The sequence below is a fragment of the Aquarana catesbeiana genome, linkage group LG04, assembly GCF_042186555.1.
Source record: "Aquarana catesbeiana isolate 2022-GZ linkage group LG04, ASM4218655v1, whole genome shotgun sequence".
Classification (NCBI taxonomy): domain Eukaryota; kingdom Metazoa; phylum Chordata; class Amphibia; order Anura; family Ranidae; genus Aquarana; species Aquarana catesbeiana.
This window is the reverse complement of record NC_133327.1, coordinates 555,122,283-555,143,973: the sequence shown is the minus strand read 5'-3', so window position 1 is coordinate 555,143,973 and position 21,691 is coordinate 555,122,283. Positions and strand designations below refer to the sequence as shown.

At 45.9% G+C, this 21,691-nt stretch overlaps 1 protein-coding gene across 1 annotated transcript in view; it reads left to right on the top strand.

Annotated features, from left to right (window-relative positions):
* The first annotated feature begins 9,160 nt into the window (after window positions 1–9,160).
* PCNX2 (pecanex 2) overlaps window positions 9,161–21,691 on the top strand; it is a 294,170-nt gene continuing 281,639 nt past the window's right edge. Inside the window, exons 1-3 of the mRNA XM_073627975.1 lie at window positions 9,161–9,557; window positions 14,775–14,977; window positions 19,015–19,093. Of these exons, the coding sequence (XP_073484076.1) occupies window positions 9,405–9,557; window positions 14,775–14,977; window positions 19,015–19,093 (435 nt within the window). The 5' untranslated portion in view covers window positions 9,161–9,404. The remainder of the gene's footprint in view (window positions 9,558–14,774; window positions 14,978–19,014; window positions 19,094–21,691) is intronic.

The window sequence follows — 21,691 nt, the reverse complement described above, 5'->3', positions numbered from 1 at the left end:
GCAGACCAGACGCTGGTTTGGGTGCCATGCCAGTTGCAGTTCAGCCAAGTTGAAGAGCTGCACTGCGTGTAGCCTGCAGGACTGCTCAGTGCTCACTGTGGACTGGTCTGGAGACAAGTTGTTAGACACCACAACAGTAAATTGATTGACAATGTTGCTGGATGTGGGCCTGTGCTGTGACTGTCTCTTTGTTGGATTGGGCTGTCTCTTTGCTATATGGGGAGTCTCCTTGCTATATGGGATGTCTCTGTTGGATTGGGCCATTTGTTAGCTAGATTGGGATGTCCCTTTGCTGAATATATGAGGATGTCTCTTTGCTGGATGTGATGTCTCATTTCTGAATATATGGGGATGTCTCTTTGCTAAATATATGGGGCTCTCTCTTTGCTGGGTTGGGCAATCTCTTTGCTGAATATATGGGAATGTATCTTTTAATGCATTGGATTAATTTTCATATAGTAAGTTGTAAGAGTTTTAAAACAAGAGTGTGTGCACTGAAGGACTCGGTGGGATGGCCAGTGGGCGGATTCAGTGGGACGGCCAGTGGGTGGGCCCTGGAGAATATTAGTGGTCAGGCCTAAAGCTGTGTAAAGGGCTCAAAAATTTCTGGTGTCTGCCCTGGCACAGTAGGTGTATGTAAGGGCACACACAGCCCGCTCTCAGGGGGCACAGTAGGTCTATATTAGGACACACACAGCCCACTCTCAGGGGCCACAGTAGGTGTATATAAGGGCACACACAGCCTGCTCTCAGGGGCCACTGTCAGGGCAGCCATCAGGATGGGACAGCCCATACACATGCAAGAGGCCCGGGCCCCAACTAATGAGTTGTTGCTGCTGTAGTAACTAGCAATTGCTAAAGCAGGGTGGCCACTGAGTGAGCCGATGCAGCTCACTTAGGTCCAGCTGCAGGGGGAAGGTGGAGTGATATCATCTGCACTCTGCCTCTCCCTGCAGACCAGATTCTGGTTTGGGTGCCATGCCAGTTGCAGTTCAGCTAAGTTGAAGAGCTGCACTGCGTGTAGCCTGCAGGACTGCTCAGTGCTCACTGTGGACTGGTCTGGAGACAAGTTGTTAGACACCACAACAGTAAATTGATTGACAATGTTTCTGGATGTGGGCCTGTGCTGTGACTGTCTCTTTGTTGGATTGGGCTGTCTCTTTGCTATATGGGGAGTCTCCTTGCTATATGGGGATGTCTCTGTTGGATTGGACACACACAGCCCACTCTCAGGGGCCACAGTAGGTGTATATAAGGGCATACACAGCCCGCTCTCAGGGGCCTCAGTAGGTGTATATCAGGCAGGGCCACCATCAGGGGGGTACAGCCGTTACAACTGTAAGGTGCCCCAGAAGAAGGCAGGACAGGTGAAGGGGATCCGTGCTGTGCAGTATAGAAACGATCTCACAGTTTCTGCCGTTCTCGTGTCATTAATTTTAGACATTGAGCTCTTTACTGCCACCTCTGGCTACTATGTGGATGTGCACCCCTCGTGTGATTTGTACTGTGCTTCTCCAGCAACATGTCAGCTTTGTAAAAACAAGCTGGGACCAGGTAGGAAGTTACAAGTAGGGCTGTGAAGGAAAGGGAGGGGAGCTGTTTGTGTACAGGGAGGGGCCAGAGGCTTGTGTGTGTACAGATTTGTGTATGTGGGGCTGCCATATATACAAGTGTGTGTGTGTGTGAGGGGGGGGGTGGATGACATATATACAGGTGTGTGTGTGTGTGTGTGTGGGGGGGTGACTGACATATATACAGGTGTGGGGGAGCGCAGACATATATACACATGTGTGTGGGGGGGTTGCTAACATATATACAGGTGTGTGTGGGGGGGGGCTAACATATATACAGGTGTGTGTTTGTGTGTGTGGGGGTGGCTGACATATATATAGGTGTGTGTGTGTGTGGGGGGGGGGGCCCTGACATATATACAGGTGTTTGGGGGGTGCTGACATATGTACAGGTGTGTGTGTGGGGGGTGGCTGACATATATACAGGTGTGTGTGTTTGTGTGTGGCTGACATATATACAGATGTGTGTGGGGGGGGTGGCTAACATATATACAGGTGTGTGTGTGTGTGGGGGGGGCGCTGCCATATATACAGGTGTGTGTTTGTGTGTGTGGAGGTGGCTGACATATATACAGGTGTGTGGGGGGGCTGACATATATATACAGGTGTATGGGGGGTGCTGACATATATACAGGTGTGGGGGGGCGCTGACATATATACAGATGTGTGTTTGTGTGTGGGGGGGTGGCTGACATATATACAGGTGTGTGTTTGTGTGTGGGGGGGTGGCTGACATATACGCAGGTGTGTGTTGGGGGGCTGACATATATACAGGTGTGTGTGGGGGGTGGCTGACATATATACAGGTGTGGGGGGGGGGCGCTGACATATATACAGGTGTATGGTGGGGCGCTGACATATTGTGTGGGGGGGCGCTGACATATATACAGGTGTGTGTTTGTGTGTGGAGGTGGCTGACATATATACAGGTGTGTGGGGGGGCTGACATATATATATACAGGTGTATGGGGGGTGCTGACATATATACAGGTGTGGGGGGGCGCTGACATATATACAGGTGTGTGTTTGTGTGTGGGGGGGGTGGCTGACATATATACAGGTGTGTGTTTGTGTGTGGGGGGGTGGCTGACATATATACAGGTGTGTGTTGGGGGGCTGACATATATACAGGTGTGTGTGGGGGGTGGCTGACATATATACAGGTGTGTGTGGGGGGGGGGCGCTGACATATATCCAGGTGTGTGTGGGGGGGCGCTAACATATATATAGGTGTATGGGGGGGGCGCTGACATATTGTGTGGGGGGCGCTGACATATATACAGGTGTGTGTGGGGGGGCGCTGACATATATACAGGTGTGTGTGGGGGGACGCTGACATATATACAGGTGTGTGTGGGGGGGGCGCTGACATATATACAGGTGTGGAGGGGGCGCTGACATATATACAGGTATGTGTAGGGGGGGTGCTGATATATATACAGGTGTGTGGAGGGTAGCTGACATATATACAGGTGTGTGGGGGGGCGCTGATATATATATACAGGTGTGTGGAGGGTGGCTGACATATATACAGGTGTGTGGAGGGGGCGCTAACATATATACAGGTGTGGGGGGTGGCTGACATATATACAGGTGTGTGGGGAGGGCGCTGACATATATACAGGTGTGTGGGGAGGGTGCTGATATATATACAAATGTGTGAGGAGGGTGCTGATATATATATACAGGTGTGTGGGGGGGCGCTGACATATATACAGGTGTGTGGGGGGGGCGCTGACATATATACAGGTGTGTGGGGGGGGCGCTGACATATATACAGGTGTGTGTGGGGGGGGGCTCTGATATATATACAGGTGTGTGTGTATGGGGGGGCTGAAATATATAGAGGTGTGTGAAGGGGGCTGACATATAGACAGGAGTGTGTGGGGGGGCTGACATATACAGTGGGGACAAAAAGTATTCAGACCCCCTTAAATTTTTCACTCTTTGTTATATTGCAGCCATTTGCTAAAATCATTCAAGTTATTTTTTTTCCTCATTAATGTACACACAGCACCCCTTATTGACAGAAAAACAGAATTGTTGACATTTTTGCAGATTTATCAAAAAAGAAAAACTGAAATATCACATGGTCCTAAGTATTCAGACCCTTTGCTCAGTATTTAGTAGAAACACCCTTTTGATCTAATACAGCCATGAGTCTTTTTGGGAAAGATGCAACAAGTTTTTCACACCTGGATTTGGGGATTCTCTGCCATTCCTCCTTGCAGATCCTCTCCACTTCTGTCAGGTTGGATGGTAAACGTTGGTGGACAGCCATTTTTAGGTCTCTCCAGAGATGCTCAATTAGGTTTAAGTCAGGGCTCTGGCTGGGCCATTCAAGAACAGTCATGGAGTTGTTGTGAAGCCACTCCTCCATTATTTTAGCTGTGTGCTTAGGGTCATTGTCTTGTAGGAAGGTAAACCTTTGGCCCAGTCTGAGGTCCTGAGCACTCTGAAGAAGGTTTTCATCCAGGATATCCCTGTACTTGGCCGCATTCATCTTTCCCTCGATTGCAACCTGTCGTCCTGTCCCTGCAGCTGAAAAACACCCCCACAGCATGATGGTGCCACCACCATGCTTCACTGTTGGGACTGTATTGGACAGGTGATGAGCAGTGCCTGGTTTTCCACATATACCGCTTAGAATTAAGGCCAAAAAGTTCTATCTTGGTCTCATCGGACCAGAGAATCTTATTTCTCACCATCTTGGAGTCCTTCAGGTGTTTTTTTAGCAAACTCCATGCAGGCTTTTATGTGTCTTGCACTGAGGAGGGGCTTCTGTCGGGCCACTCTGCCATAAAGCCCTGACTGGTGGAGGGCTGCAGTGATGGTTGACTTTCTACAACCTTCTCCCATCCCTCGACTGCATCTCTGGAGTTCAGTCACAATTCTGTCTCTCAGCTCTTCAGGCAGTTCCTTTGACCTCATGATTCTCATTTGCCCTGACATGCACTGTGAGCTGTAAGGTCTTATATAGACAGGTGTGTGGCTTTCCTAATCAAGTCCAATCAGTATAATGAAACACAGCTGGACTCAAATGAAGGTGTAGAACCATCTCAAGGATATCAGAAGAAATGGACAGCACCTGAGTTAAATATATGAGTGTCACAGCAAAGGGTCTGAATACTTAGGACCATGTGACATAATAAATCTGCAAAAATGTCAACAATTCTGTGTTTTTCTGTCAATATGGGGTGCTGTGTGTACATTAATGAGGAAAAAAATTAACTTAAATGATTTTAGCAAATGGCTGCAATATAACAGAGTGAAAAATTTAAGGGGGTCTGAATACTTTCCATCCCCACTGTATACAGGTGTGTGTGTGGGGGGCTGACATATATACAAGTGTGTGTGGGGGGACTGCCATATATACAGGTGTGTGTGTGGGGGCTGACATATATACAGGTGTGTGGGGGGCTGACATATATATAGGTGTGTGTGGGGGGCTGACATATATACAGGTGTGTGTGGGGGGGCTGACATCTATACAGGTGTGTGTGGGGAGGCTGACATATATACAGGTGTGTGTGGGGGCTGACATTAATACAGGTGTGTGGGGGGCTGACATATATAGAGGTGTGTGTGGGGGGGCTGACATATATACAGGTGTGTGTGGGGGCTGACATTAATACAGGTGTGTGGGGGGCTGACATATATACATGTGTGTGTGGGGGGGCTGACATATATACAGGTGTGTGTGGGGGCTGACATATATACAGGTGTGTGGGGGGGCTGACATATATACAGGTGTGTGGGGGGCTGACATATATACAGGTGTGTGGGGGGGCTGACATATATACAGGTGTGGGGGGGCTGACATATATACGGGTGTGTGTGGGGTGGCTGACATATATACAGGTGTGTGTAGGGGGTTGACATATATACAGGTGTGTGTGGGGGGGCTGACATATATACTGGTTTGTGGGGGGGCTGACATACAGTATATACAGGTGTGTGTGTGGGGGGTGCTGACATATATACAGGTGTGTGGGGGGGCTGACATATATACAGGTGTGTGTGCTGGGGCTGACATATATACAGGTGTGGGCGGGCTGACATATATACAGGTGTGTGGGGGGCTGACATATATACAGGTGTGTGGGGGGCTGACATATATACAGGTGTGTTTGGGGGGCTGACATATTTACAGGTGTGTGGGGGGATGACATATATACAGGTGTGTGTGGGGGGCTGACATATATACAAGTGTGTGTGGGGGGGGCTGACATATATACAGGTGTGTATGGGGGCTGACATATATACAGGTGTGTGGGGGGGCTGACATATATACAGGTGTGTGTGTGGAGGGCTGACATGTATACAGGTGTGTGTGTGGGGGCTGACATATATACAGGTGTGTTTGGGGGGCTGACATATATACAGGTGTGTGGGGGGGGCTGACATATATACAGGTGTGTGTGTGGGGGGCTGACATATATACAGGTGTGTGTGGGGGGCTGACATATATACAGGTGTGTGGGGGGGCTGACATATATACAGGTGTGTATGGGGGGCTGACATATATACAGGTCTGTGGGGGGGCTGACATATATACAGGTGTGTTTGGGGGGCTGACATATATACAGGTGTGTGGGGGGGCTGACATATATACAGGTGTGTTTGGGGGGCTGACATATATACAGGTGTGAGTGTGGGGGGCTGACATATATACAGGTGTGAGTGTGGGGGGCTGACATATATACAAGTGTGTGTGGGGGGCTGACATATATACAGGTGTGTGTGGGGGGGGCTGACATATATACAGGTGTGTGTGTGGGGGGGCTGACATATATACAGGTGTGTGTGTGGGGGGGCTGACATATATACAGGTGTGTGTGGGGGGGCTGACATATATACAGGTGTGGGGGGCTGACATATATACAGGTGTGTGTGGGGGGGGCTGACATATATACTGGTGTGTGTGGGGGGCTGACATATATACTGGTGTGTGTGGGGGGCTGACATACACAGGTGTGATTAGGGGGGTGGCTGACATATATACAGGTGTGTGGGGGGGCTGACATATATACAGGTGTGTGTGTGGGGGGCTGACATATATACAGGTGTGTGTGAGGGGGGCTGACATATATACAGGTGTGTGTGAGGGGGGCTGATATATATACAGGTGTGTGTGGGGGGTCTGACATATATACAGCTGTGTGTGGGGGGCTGACATATATACAGGTGTGTGTGGGGGGGGGCTGACATATATACAGGTGTGTGGGGGGCTGACATATGTACAGGTGTGTGTGTGTAGGGGGGCTGACATATATACAGGTGTGTGTGTGGGGGGCTGACATATATACAGGTGTGTGTGGGGGGGGCTGACATATATACAGGTGTGTGTGGGGGGGCTGACATATATACAGGTGTGTGTGGGGGGGCTGACATATATACAGGTGTGTGTGGGGGGCTAACATATATACAGGTGTGTGTGGGGGGCTGACATATATACAGGTGTGTGTGTGGGGGGGCTGACATATATACAGGTGTGTGTGTGTGGGGGGGGCTGACATATATACAGGTGTGTGTGGGGGGGCTGACATATATACAGGTGTGTGTGTGTGGGGGGGCTGACATATATACAGGTGTGTGTGGGGGGCTGACATATATACAGGTGTGTGTGGGGGGCTGACATATATACAGGTGTGTGTGTGTGGGGGGCTGACATATATACAGGTGTGTGTGTGTGTCGGGGGGGCTGACATATATACAGGTGTGTGTGTGGGGGGGCTGACATATATACAGGTGTGTGTGTGGGGGGCTGACATATATACAGGTGTGTGTGGGGGGGCTGACATATATACAGGTGTGGGGGGGCTGACATATATACAGGTGTGTGTGGGGGGGGCTGACATATATACTGGTGTGTGTGGGGGGCTGACATATATACTGGTGTGTGTGGGGGGCTGACATACACAGGTGTGATTAGGGGGGTGGCTGACATATATACAGGTGTGTGGGGGGGGGCTGACATATATACAGGTGTGTGTGTGGGGGGCTGACATATATACAGGTGTGTGTGAGGGGGCTGACATATATACAGGTGTGTGTGAGGGGGGCTGATATATATACAGGTGTGTGTGGGGGGTCTGACATATATACAGCTGTGTGTGGGGGGCTGACATATATACAGGTGTGTGTGGGGGGGGCTGACATATATACAGGTGTGTGGGGGGCTGACATATGTACAGGTGTGTGTGTGTAGGGGGGCTGACATATATACAGGTGTGTGTGGGGGGGGCTGACATATATACAGGTGTGTGTGGGGGGGGCTGACATATATACAGGTGTGTGTGGGGGGGCTGACATATATACAGGTGTGTGTGGGGGGGCTGACATATATACAGGTGTGTGTGGGTGGGCTGACATATATACAGGTGTGTGTGGGGGGCTAACATATATACAGGTGTGTGTGGGGGGGCTGACATATATACAGGTGTGTGTGTGGGGGGGCTGACATATATACAGGTGTGTGTGTGTGGGGGGCTGACATATATACAGGTGTGTGTGGGGGGGCTGACATATATACAGGTGTGTGTGTGGGGGGGGGCTGACATATATACAGGTGTGTGTGGGGGGCTGACATATATACAGGTGTGTGTGGGGGGCTGACATATATACAGGTGTGTGTGTGTGGGGGGCTGACATATATACAGGTGTGTGTGTGTGTCGGGGGGGCTGACATATATACAGGTGTGTGTGGGGGGGGCTGACATATATACAGGTGTGTGTGTGGGGGGCTGACATATATACAGGTGTGTGTGTGTGTGTGTGGGGGGCTGACATATATACAGGTGTGTGTGTGGTGGGGCTGACATATATACAGGTGTGTGTGGGGGGCTGACATATATACAGGTGTGTGTGTGGGGGGCTGACATATATACAGGTGTGTGTGTGGGGGGGCTGACATATATACAGGTGTGTGTGTGGGGGGGCTGACATATATACAGGTGTGTGTGTGGGGGGCTGACATATATATAGGTGTGTGTGTGTGGGGGGCTGACATATATACAGGTGTGTGTGTGGTGGGGCTGACATATATACAGGTATGTGTGGGGGGGCTGACATATATACAGGTGTGTGTGTGTCGGGGGGGCTGACATATATAGAGGTGTGTGTGTGTGGGGGGGGGCTGAGTGCGTACAGGTAAGGGGGCCGGTGTGCGACAGGCCCTGTGGAATGTTGATGGTCAGGCTGGGGGGGCCAGGTCTAAAGTCGTGTAAGGGGCCTAAAAATTTCTGATGGCTGCCCTGTTGTAAGGGCACACACAGCCCGCTCTCAGGGGCCACAGTAGGTGTATATAAGGGCACATACAGCCCGCTCTCAGGGGCCACAGTAGGTGTATATCAGGGCACATACAGCCCGCTCTCAGGGGCCACAGTAGGTGTATATAAGGGCACATACAGCCCGCTCTCAGGGGCCACAGTAGGTGTATATAAGGGCACATACAGCCCGCTCTCAGGGGCCACAGTAGGTGTATATCAGGGCACATACAGCCCGCTCTCAGGGGCCACAGTAAGTGTATATAATAAGGGCACATACAGCCCGCTCTTAGTGGCCCGCAGTGCCCGGTGACTAGATCGGGGTACACAGACAGCTCTCAGTATCGCGGGGGTTCCATCACTCCCCACACAGCTGTCCTGTGATCGGGGATGCGCAGAGCTGTATATAGAGGTGCGGAGGGGGAGGGGTGCGCAGTGTTCTGTATAGAGGAGCGGAGGGGATGCGCAGTGCTTTATATATATATATCGGGTGGTGATGATGAGGCAGTAGCTCTCTCTCTCTCTCCTGTCGGCTCTGCTCTGTTCTCCTCTCTCTGCAGCAGACATGGCATCTCACATCCTGCAGATTCTCCGCCAAGGTGTGTGGGCTGCATTAACCGGAGGATGGTACCACGATCCCGAGGACAGCCAGTTCAATAATATCTGCCATCTATATCTCTGGGTCTTCCTGCTGCTCTTACCTCTGGCCATGCATCTGGTGAGTGCTGGAACATGGCATGTATATAATATAGGAGGGTGTGTGGCATTAATACCTGTATGATGCCAGCTCTAGTAATACCTATATGGTGCCACCTCTAGAATACCTATATGGTGCCAGCTCTAGTAATACCTATATGGTGCCACCTCTAGAATACCTGTATGGTGCCAGCTCATCTGTCATTCTTAGCTGATTGATTGACCCCCTGACTTCCTCCCTTCACTGGTCAGCAAACCCATCAGGATTGGGACCTCACTGCATACTTTTCCTGAGTTGGTGGCTGAGAGTATTGAAGGTGTACAGTCATGATATTCAAACAAATTAGAAAGGTTTTATTTATTATGGTTTTCAAGGTTTTAATTATAAAATGCAAACCTTGGGTGAACGATGCATTAAAAACATTGAGTAGACTCCAGAAATGTAAAACTAACATCTAAAAACTGCTGCAGCCTTCGCCTAATAGGGTTATGATTTTTATTTTTTCATCATTAATAACATTCACTAAATATAAACTTTCATCCCTACTTTTTTCAAGGTGACAACACTCCATGACGTTGTCACCCTGCATTGTGTGCTTGCAAGCTTATTCACATAATAGGAGTTTATAGTTTATGTAAACCCTGTATTGTCATGTAAGCTGTGACGTGTTGATGCCATTTTAGGAGTCAATATTTCTAAAATCTGCAGCTTTTCTTATACTAATCCCTGATGATTCTACCATAAAAGTTATTTTTCCCTACACTCAATGGCGGCTGGTGCTCAAAATGTAGCCACTGTGCTCGTCAAATGCAGCCACTGTGCCTGTCAAATGTAGCCACTGTGCCCGTCAAATGCAGCCACTGTGCCTGTCAAATGTAGCCACTGTGCCCGCCAAATGTAGCCACTGTGCCCGTCAAATGGAGCCACTGTGCCCATCAAATTCAGCAACCGTGGGCGTCAAATGCTGCCACTTGTGCTCCATCAAATGCCGCCACTTGCGCTCCATCAAATGCCACCACTTGCGCTCCATCAAATGCCACCACTTGTGCTCCATCAAATGCAGCCACTGTGCCCCATCAACGCACTGTGTCCATCAAATGCAGTGACTTGTGCCCCATCAAATGCAGCCACTTCTGCCCCATCAAATGCAGCCCATGTGCCCCATCAATGCACTGTGCCCATAAAATGCAGCCACTTGTGCCCATCAAATGCAGCCATTGTGACCCCCGGCCACCCGCTCGCTGGCTGGCTGCCCAGCACTTATCCAATCTTGGTGAGGAATCAGGCAGTGAGTGACGATGGCAAGCTGTGGGAAGATGGGATGAGCAGCGGGTCAGGCGGCGGCTCCTGTATCCTCCATTTGTCTCTTCTTCCTTCCTGCTATGCGTCCAATCAGAGCGCCTGTGCCTTCAGCCAATCAGGTGGCGGGTATTAGACCCACACCTCCTGATTGGCTGAGAGGCGGTTCAGTGTTAGAAAAGCAAATATTCATTCACTTTTCTAACACGCCTGGGCACTGGATGCCTGAATAGGGGGTGGCTACAGCGGCAATGGATAGATTCATGCAATGCATGAATCTATCCATTTTACACAGAGCGGGTGGCGTGACCTCTAATGGACGCACCCCACTGCCTACACTCCTGTTATGAATCTGTCCCTATCCCTCCAATGTACCCCTGTATTGTCACACTGTCACGCTGTCACACATGTGACGCATGTATGGTATATTTTCAGGTCTCGAGGGACCCTTGCTAAAAAATCATTGGAGTCAGTGGGAAAATGCTTCTTACATTAGAAGCCAGTAAGAAGAATCCCCCCTACAGTGGTATTTAGAATTCCACCCTTACAGACAGCTAAGAAGATCGTGGTGTCATGCAGCTGTCTCTGTCAAGTGACATAGGCCCTGGAACTATACAGACACCATTAAATAGAAGGTCAACCAACCACAGCTCATGGGAACGCTAGCAATAGCTGGAGGGACCTAAAGGTTCCACAGAACCCTGATTGAAATTGGGTGGTCTAGAATGTTGGATGAGAGAGAATGTTTCACGTGGATCTTTTAATTTATGATACATTTTAGTAAACAATATAGAATTTTGGCATAACTTAATTCAACTTTCTTCTGGTGTGCTTAATATCCAGGAGAGACTAAAGCCCCATACACACTATTAGATTGTCTGCAGATTTTTGTCTTCAGATTTACCAAAACCATATAATATGAGATCAAACCTTAATGCCGCGTACACACGGTCGGACTTTTCCTCTACAAAAGTGCGACGGACGCCGACGGACTAAAGCCGGCTGACAATCCGATCGTGTGTGGGCTTCCCCGGACTTTCAGCGGACTTTTCCAGCCGCAAATCTGACGGACTTTAGATTTGAAACATGCTTCAAATCTTTACGTCGTAACTACGCCGGACCCAGAAATCCGCTCGTCTGTATGCTAGTCCGACGGACAAAAACCCACGCTAGGGCAGCTATTGGCTACTGGCTATCAACTTCCTTATTTTAGTCCGGTGTACGTCATCACGTACAAATCCGTCCTACTTTTGTGTGATCGTATGTAGGCAAGTCCGTTCATTAGAAAGTCCGCCGCAAGTCCGCCAAAAGTCCGTCGAAAGTCTGTCGGACGGGCTGTCGGACTTTTGTAGCCGAAAAGTCCGACTGTGTGTACGCGGCATAAGAGTTTAAATTTGTATGCAATCAAGCAGGCCCTTGCACTACATGTTTTGGTAAATCTGAAAACAAAAATCTGCAGAAAATCTAATAGTGTGTATGGGGTCTTCAACTGGAGCCCCATCCAAAATGGAGAGGCTCCACTTGTTTGCACCCTCCCCCCCTCCACTGCCACATTTGGCATTTTTTGAGGGGGAGGGTACCTGGTTTTGACAGGTACCCACTCCCACTTCCAGGTAAGATCACTGCGTGGCGATCTATGACATTTCTGGCCCTTTCTCCCCCCGCTGCCTTCTGGGAAACACAGAGGTCCCAGAAGACAGCGGGACCATTCAAAATACACAGTGTGACATGCACAGTAAGAAACAGGCTGTGAAGCCGCAAAGGCTTCACTTCCTGTTTCCCTTACTGCAGATGCCGGTGCCTGCACCCGAAGCTGACTGGCGAATCGGTTAGGGGTGACGACATCCTGGGATCCGTGGACAGGTAAGTGACCTTACATCATTAAAAGTCAACAGCTACAGTAAACAGACAGGAACGCCTCTTTACTAAACACTCAGTAAGATTTTACTGTCTGGCAAAGTCTTTTAAAGTATCTTGCCCTCTCTAAAGTAACCTTATGGAGCCTGCAAATACCAGTGTTGGTCTTCAGATCTATCTCTTTGGAACCCCTGTTGATCCCTGGTCTAAGCTCTACAAAGTGTCTTGACTTTTGCTCAAGCTAATATTGAACCATGCTCCTCCTAAAGTTAATTTCAACTGTTATGGTTTATCTTTTCAAATGTCAGAATTTTAGTGGATGGTAAAGGCTTTGGCATTTGACAGATGAATGGCAACAACTGAGACTTAAGCCGCGTACACGCGATCGGATTTTCCAACAGGAATTGTGTGATGACAGGCTGTTGGCGGAAAAAACAACCGTTTTTTTTTCTAGTGATATCAAGAATAATATTATTATGTTTGTTATTTTTTTTTGGTGCAAGTTACCACAACATCATTATCCCGTAGTTTTTATGATCAATGATACAACTATGTTGGTGTCCCTTGTTAATTTTACATTGTATTTTTTAAAATGTAACTGCCTACCCCCAAACTGTCATTTGAAGTAAAACACATAGCCAAATATTATTCTACAATTTTTTTTATTGTGCATTAAAAAAAGAATAAAATTAGACATGCTATCTGCCATTAGAACTTAACCAAAGTGCATTCTATGCATCCACAAATATAGAAAACATAACAAATCAAATCATTATTCAACCAAAAAATAAAATAAAAGCCTCATGCATGTGTCCTGCTTCTTAATATAGGGAGTCAACAATGCCAAGAGTTGGTGAAAGCAAGGGTCCATCATCCGGAGATAATTCCGAAAAACATCTGGATTATTCTCCTGGAGCTCCCGCAGAAAAGGCATATGACATAATTGATCACGATTAATAAAGCAACCAATTTCTGGTCCAAAAAATCCTCTTCCTCCTGTTCCTGGACTTGGGCCAAAGCAATAACTCCAAGGCCAATAATAAATAACACGTTATCTCCTCCGATTCCGCAACATGGCTGGTTGACGAACGGCGGTTCAGAAACAAACTGAAAAGCGTGAAGTGAAAAGTGCGAATCAACACTCACCAAACTTCTACTAACACGAAATTAGCAGAAGGAGCCCAAAGGGTGGCGCCTGACAATTGAACTTCCTCTTTTTCAGCTAGTAGTATGTCTAGTACGTCACTACGTTCGTGTTTGTTAGCCGACAATTGTGTACCAGTTGTATGCAAGACAAAATCCAGGCACACGCCTTTGGACAAAAGTCCGAGGTTTTGTCTGCGGAAAATCCGATCGTGTGTACGAGGCTTTAGAGCAGGGAGGGGTGGAGAGTTATTTGAACTTTGCAAAGTGCATAGTCTATTTGCCTTTAGTAAATCAACCCCACAGAGTCCAAGTAGGCAATAAAGTTATATTGTAGAAAAAGTTCAAATACAATTTATTCAGGTGCGGCGGGTAGGCACACCCATCCAGAGCCACGTACAAACAGTGACAGCGGTCTGAAGACTTGAAGATACCCAGTGTGTCTGCAATTAGAAGTGGAATACGGCCTGGGGCGAGGCTTCCTAAAGAGAGGTTGACATAGTCCCAGCACTGTCCCTACTCCTCTGGAACCTTTCCCTACCTCTAAGCACTGTCCCTGTCAGACGGGGATCCCGTCCCTACACTAGCCATAAAGCACACCCAACCCCAGAGCCGGAGTTTTATATAGACTGTGCCTGACCCAATCACATGGGGCGTCAGCATCCAATCGGACAGCTGAGACCACAGGAAGGCATAGAGAAATCAAGTTACTCACAACTTCCGTCCCCTTCTGCATTGCCACTTTGGTCAAGCGCCACCTGCAGGAGAGAGTACAGACTACACCTGCCTACATATGGGCAGCTATTTTTTTTTTTTTTTTCAATCATACAATCAAGTTTTTGGTTAAGCATTCCCCTGGCACAAAAAACAGGCATGACAGCATTGCTGCTTTAAAATTGACTTACACTGCAGTATGTTTACCGATTGTATTTCCCACAGGGCTTGCCTGCAACAAGACTCACATTATGCCTTTACTGCATATCCACAACAATGTTGTTTACAGTGATTAAGTTTGTAAGTTTTCGACTACATCTAATGTTTGACAACGGAACGGTGGTCCATCATAAAAAACACAGCAAAAAAGCCAAGAATGCCAAAGATGTTGGCAACAGCAATATTTCAAGCAACCACACAGATCCAAGGTACGATTTTTCCCCAATATCTTTATTATCAGTTTTTACTTTTTTCTGGTATACTTTGTTCTCACCCTAGAGATTATTTTAATAATAATATAGATTTTGCCTGCATTTTGTCTTCCTATTGGCCTCCCAACCCTGCATCTTTCCAGCAGGGTTGCCAACCACCCACTGCATTTTTTACTGACAAAACATGGACAATTTACTGACAGAGCACCTTTTTTACTGGCAACCTGAGAAATTACAGAACTCCTATTGAAAACCGACACAGTGAATATTTAAACAGTATAAACATGATATGGAAACACTGACAATACCTATAACAAACTAATTTGCTTGATTTATACTTAAAAATCAACACAGCATGAAATTATCAGCTTCTGATATTTAGTGGCAGTTGTTAAAAAAAATCACTGATTTTTACTAACTGTCAGTAAATTTACTAGTGGTTGGCAACCCTGCTTTCCAGGCATATACAATAAGACAGGAGTTAGTGCAGCAAGCTAAACAAACATGGCAACCACCCAATACATAACTAGCTTTTAGAGCATTACCACTTTGCATTAAAAAGGGGTTTTGGTTACACAACATTTGTATATGTGAAAACCACCCTGCCTCATCAGTATAGCAATGGATACATTAAGAGTAGTTATGTCTAGAGGGAGCGCATTCCTAAAAGGAGCAGGGGCACCCCAGAAGCCCAGCTCTGCGCAATGGCTGCTGAAAGGAAACAAGTTTAAGTGTTCCAGAAAAACTGTAATGGTGACCTAACACCTAACCCCCCCCTTCATGTGATGGCACTGGTCAATCAGAAACCATCTGGCCTGTCCTGGCAGCGCAGGATGAAGATGAGAGCAGCAGGGATTTCAAATCACCATACAGGTGGGTCGGCTGTAGCAGCCCGGACAGCTGATGAATGCTGGTAGTAAGTACAGCAGGGACCAGGTGGGTGGGGAGGGGGTCTAGTGTCAGGCTCTCTGTAAAGGTGAACTAACCCTTTAACGCAGCCTTATATTTGTTAATGCATCTTTTAGTAATTAGTATTATTTTTATTTTTTAATGCAAACAGTGGAAGTACCTGCATTTGACTTAGGATCAAAATTTTCAGACCCTGTACAGCAAAGCTCAGACTGGAGGAGGAAGAAGCAGCACAAGGAGCCAATCAGTTGTTCTGCAGAGAGAGGAGCATGCTGATAGGAGAAGTGACCTGAATAACAGAAAGATGAGCTCATCTGTGTGCTGCTTTTCCTTTCACTGTCCAGTCACAGGGTGGGGTGCCTGTAAAAGTTACTAAACTGCGGAAAAGAAAGATCAAGTCTCCTCTCCTGCCAGATAAGGTTTTATGGTGTAGAATAGTTGTGTAAATCTCAGGACTGGATAGACATTAAATCAAATCTTTTGGCAGGTAAAACAACTCCCATATATGTTTTTCATCTGCGTCTTTATCTATTTGCCTGGAGTTCAGTTTCATGTATAGTACAATTAAAGCATTTCTAAAGGCAAACATTTTTTATAATTAAAATAATAGACAGTTATACTCACCTGCTCTGTGCAGATGTATTGCACAGAGCGGCCCCAAACCTCCTCTTCTGGGGTCCCATGCCGGTGATCTTGGCTCCTCCTCTTCTGTATCTCTCCCTATAACATATCGCTTGCTGTGGGAGCAGACATGTGGGCTCGTTCCTGAGCTGGGGAGTGTGTGCATCCATAGACACACACAGCGCGGCTCGGCCCTGGCCCCGCTCTCTGATCAAAGGATTTGACTGACAGCAGCAAGAGCCAATGGCTGCCACTGCTAACAGTGTAGTGTAGTGAGAACATGGAGGTGGGAGAGAAGACCAGCAGCACTGGACCGATGTAGGACTCGGGTAAGTGTTAAAGGGGGGTGGGGGGAGTATTGGGTGAGGCAAAGCAAGTGCTAAAGCCTGGTACACAGGATGAGCTTGTCAGATAAATAATCGTCTGTTTTTTTGCATGCTAGTCTCCATATCAAAAAAGAAGAGGTTACTAAAGTACAAAAATTCTCGTACTACAGAATAAAAATTCGGAAGTGATGTAATGTATTGTATTGAATCTGTATTATATTTTTGGGCATAAACCAGACTGATTAAACAAAAATTGTTTGATCTGGTATCGTACAAGAAACATTTTCGTGTTCATTTGGATAATTTCAGATGAAAGCTGTGTACTAACGATCAGATTATCGTAGATCGCTTCAAAAGAGGTATTTTTCATCTGATTTTATGATTGTGTGTATGGTGCTTAAATGTTTTTTATCTTACAGGGAATGCACTAAGGTATAAAACATATTAGCATTAGATCCACTTTAAAGAGGAGAATAAGATACACACCGAAGAGTGTGTGGTTATCCTGAGTATAATGAGAGGAATTGAGCTTTGTGTTAGACATAAACACATACAGTATCTCACAAAAGTGAGTACACCCCTCATATTTTTGTAAGTATTTTTTTCTATCTTTTCATGTGACAACACTGAAGAAATAACACTATGCTACAATGTAAAGTAGTGAGTGTACAGCTTGTATAACAGTGTAAATTTGCTGTCCACTCAAAATAAATCAACACACAGCCATTAATGTCTAAACCGCTGGCAACAAAAGTGAGTACACCCCTAAGTGAAAATGTCCAAATTGGGCCCAAAGTGTCAATATTTTGTGTGGCCACCATTATTTTCCAGACATGCTTGGCCAGTCCATCACCTTTACCCTCAGCTTCTTTAGCAAGGCAGTGGTCATCTTGGAGGTGTGTTTGGGGTCGTTATCATGTCGGAATATTGCCTTGCGGCCCAGTCTCCGAAGGGAGGGGATCATGCTCTGCTTCAGTATGTCACAGTACATGTTGGCATTCATGGTTCCCTCAATGAACTGTAACTTCCCAGTGCTGGCAGCACTCATGCAGCCCCAGACCATGACACTCCCACCACAATGCTTGACTGTAGGCAAGACACACTTGTCTTTGTATTCCTCACCTGGTTGCCGCCACACACGCTTGACACCATCTGAACCAAATGTGTTTATCTTGGTCTTATCAGATCACAGGACATGGTTCCAGTAATCCATGTCCTTAGTCTGCTGGTCTTCAGCAAACTGTTTGCGGGCTTTCTTGTGCATCATCTTCAGAAGAGGCTTCCTTCTGGGACGACAGCCATGGAGACCAATTTGATGCAGTGTGTGGCATATGGTCTGAGCACTGACAGGCTGACCCCCTGCCCCTTCAACCTCTGCAGCAATGCTGGCAGCACTCATACGTCTATTTCCCAAAGACAACCTTTGGATATGACGCTGAGCACATGCACTCAACTTCTTTGGTCGACCATGGCAAGGTCTGTTCTGAGTGGAACCTGTCCTGTTAAACCGCTGTATGGTCTTGGCCACAGTGCTGAAGCTCAGTTTCAGGGTCTTGAAAATCTTCTTATAGCCTAGGCCATCTTCATGTAGAGCAACAATTCTTTTTTTCAGATCCTCAGAGAGGTCTTTGCCATGAAGAGCCATGTTGAACTTCCAGTGACCAGTATGAGAGAGTGAGAGCGATAACACCAAATTGAATACACCTGCTCCCCATTCACACCTGAGACATCATAACACTAATGAGTCACATGATACCGGGAAGGGAAAATGGCTAATTGGGCCCAATTTGGACATTTTCACTTAGAGGTGTACTCACTTTTGTTGCCAGCGGTTTAGACATTAATGGCTGTGTGTTGAGTTATTTTGAGGGGACAGCAAATTTACACTGTTATACAAGCTGTACACTCACTACTTTACATTGTAGCAAAGTGTCATTTCTTAAGTGTTGTCACATGAAAAAATATAATAAAATATTTACAAAAATGTGAGGGGTGTGTTGTACTCATTTTGTGAGATACTGTATGTATATGATATAATGAAAGCTCATATTTGTGTAAACTATGCTTACCACACACTTGCAGGGATTTTTTGGACCCTGTGTTAGTAGCATGGCATAACTTTTGCTGTGCCAAGTATAAATTGATGGTGATCATGAAATATATTTCTGTTGTTGACAGCAAGAATGTAGAGTTGGATATTGACGAAGTTACCCAAAGCCATCAGGAAAGCAACACTACAACTTCCCCAGACTCACTGGTAAGTATTTTATTGGTATACAATTATACACACAATATATTACGTTATAAAATATAATGACAGTATAGATTACAGAGTTGCCAAAACATTTCTGGTAGCACTCTTTTACAATACCTGTGGAAAGTGGCACCAGGGCTGCCAACCATCAGTTAATTTACTGACAGTTTGTAAAAATCAGTGACTTTTACAACTGTCCGTAAATATCAAGGGCTGGTAATTTGTTGTGCTGTGTTGACATTTGTAAATGTAAACTATACAAATTACTTATGTGTATTGTCAGGGTTTCCATATCATATTTATACTGTTTAAATATTGATTGTCTTAGTTTTTAATAGGAGTTCTGTCATTTTTCAGGTTGCCAGTAAAAAAATGTGCTCAGTCAGTAAATATGCTATTTGTTGTCAGTAAAAAGTGTCACGTGAGGTTGACAGCACTAAGTAGCACTATGCTAATTGTGCTGCAGCTATTTGTGGATATGGTTAATATGAGGATTACCTCTAGCCCCCACAGAGCTGAATGGGTAAAGTCTAGCTGTGTATGGTTAAAGTAGAACTATAGTAAATTTTGTTTTTCATTTTGGGTAAGGGAGGGTCATAACCCCTGTAGGTTTATTTTTTTGTCATCTGTACCCCAATTGGAGAGATTTACCTTCACTTCCTGTCCCATAACCAAAACAGGAACTGAGAGGGAATCCCTGCATATTATGGGAGTGCCCTGAGGACCCCCAGGTTACCAGAACTAGTGTTCCCATTGAAAGATTTTTCTGGGGACAATCCAGACATTGGGATTTTGTTTTACTTTCACTTTCAATGGTAAGGGTAAACAGGACAAATAGAGAGGGTAAATCTCCCTAAAGAGGGCACAGACAGTAATTTAAACCGACATAAAAAAATAGGTGCTGCGCTAACCTAATGGAGTGAGAGGATGCAATGACTTATGGCAGTAAAGGATAAATATTTTATGAAAAGTGATCGGCTACAGGATCATATGTGGAAAAAATTGATAATAATACAAATCTCACGCAAAATATCTGGTGAGACCGTGCAAGTGAAATATGGTGTAAACTTATAAATATCTGATAATATAAAAACCTGAAGGTAAATATGTGCAAACAACAGCAGCAATATATATGCAGGGACCACACAGAAAATTAATAATCATCATACATGTGTAATACTCTATGTACAATTCTAAGCATAAAGTGCCAATAAGTAAATGTGCAAACTACAATAATAAAAAATCCTGTGTCTTGTGCAAAATCACATATAAAGTGCAAGGTGATGTGTGACATATATCTATCAATCACATCGCAAAAAATATCACCATAGTAAACAAATTAAAATCCAAAAAATGTCTAAAACACAACCAAACGTGTGTATCAGTGATTAAACATTCAGTGATATTTCTCCTTTAAAAGTCCATTGTGAAAAATAACAAACAGTGGAGTGCCAAAAGAGAGAGGGTGTATATCCTCTTCGTGCATAAACACACACACAGGTGGGTAATGGCCCCTTACCTTGCGGTAATGGGGAAACTGCATAAAAAGCAAATACTGGAGGAGGTGGTCTCTCCTTGGGGTCCCTGGACCGGAGTGGATGTTCCCTGTGCCTTGATACCTCAGTGACAACAGAACGAATAATAAAAGAACAGAGGGGTACCGGATAGTGTAGTATTTCCAGCAAAGTAGTTTTTATTGAAGGTTAAAAGCATGTACTCACATTGAGTAAATGGACATCGCATCTATCTCCTACGAGCGGCGAGCTCGTCAATCACAATCAGTGTCAGTGCCTATCCCGCCCCAACGCGTGACGTCACCCAATCACGTGACTTCATCAGGGGATTCCCTGTGAGTACATGCTTTTAACCTTCAATGAAAACTACTTTGCTGGAAATACTACACTATCCGGTACCCCTCTGTTCTTTTATTATTCGTTCTGTTGTCACTGAGGTATCAAGGCACAGGGAACATCCACTCCGGTCCAGGGACCCCAAGGACAGACCACCTCCTCCAGTATTTGCTTTTTATGCAGTTTCCCCATTACCGCAAGGTAAGGGGCCATTACCCACCTGTGTGTGCTTATGCACGAAGAGGATATACACCCTCTCTCTTTTGGCACTCCACTGTTTGTTATTTTTCACAATGGACTTTTAAAGGAGAAATATCACTGAATGTTTAATCACTGATACACAAGTTTGGTTGTGTTTTAGACATTTTTTGGATTTCAATTTATTTATTATGGTGATATTTTTTGCGATGTGATTGATAGATATATGTCACACATCACCTTGCACTTTATATGTGATTTTGCACAAGACACAGGATTTTTTATTATTGTAGTTTGCACATTTACTTATTGGCACTTTATGCTTAGAATTGTACATAGAGTATTACACATGTATGATGATTATTAATTTTCTGTGTGTTCCCTGCATTTATATTGCTGCTGTTGTTTGCACATATTTACCTTCAGGTTTTTATATTATCAGATATTTATAAGTTTACACCATATTTCACTTGCACGGTCTCACCAGATATTTTGCGTGAGATTTGTATTATTATCAATTTTTTCCACATATGATCCTGTAGCCGATCACTTT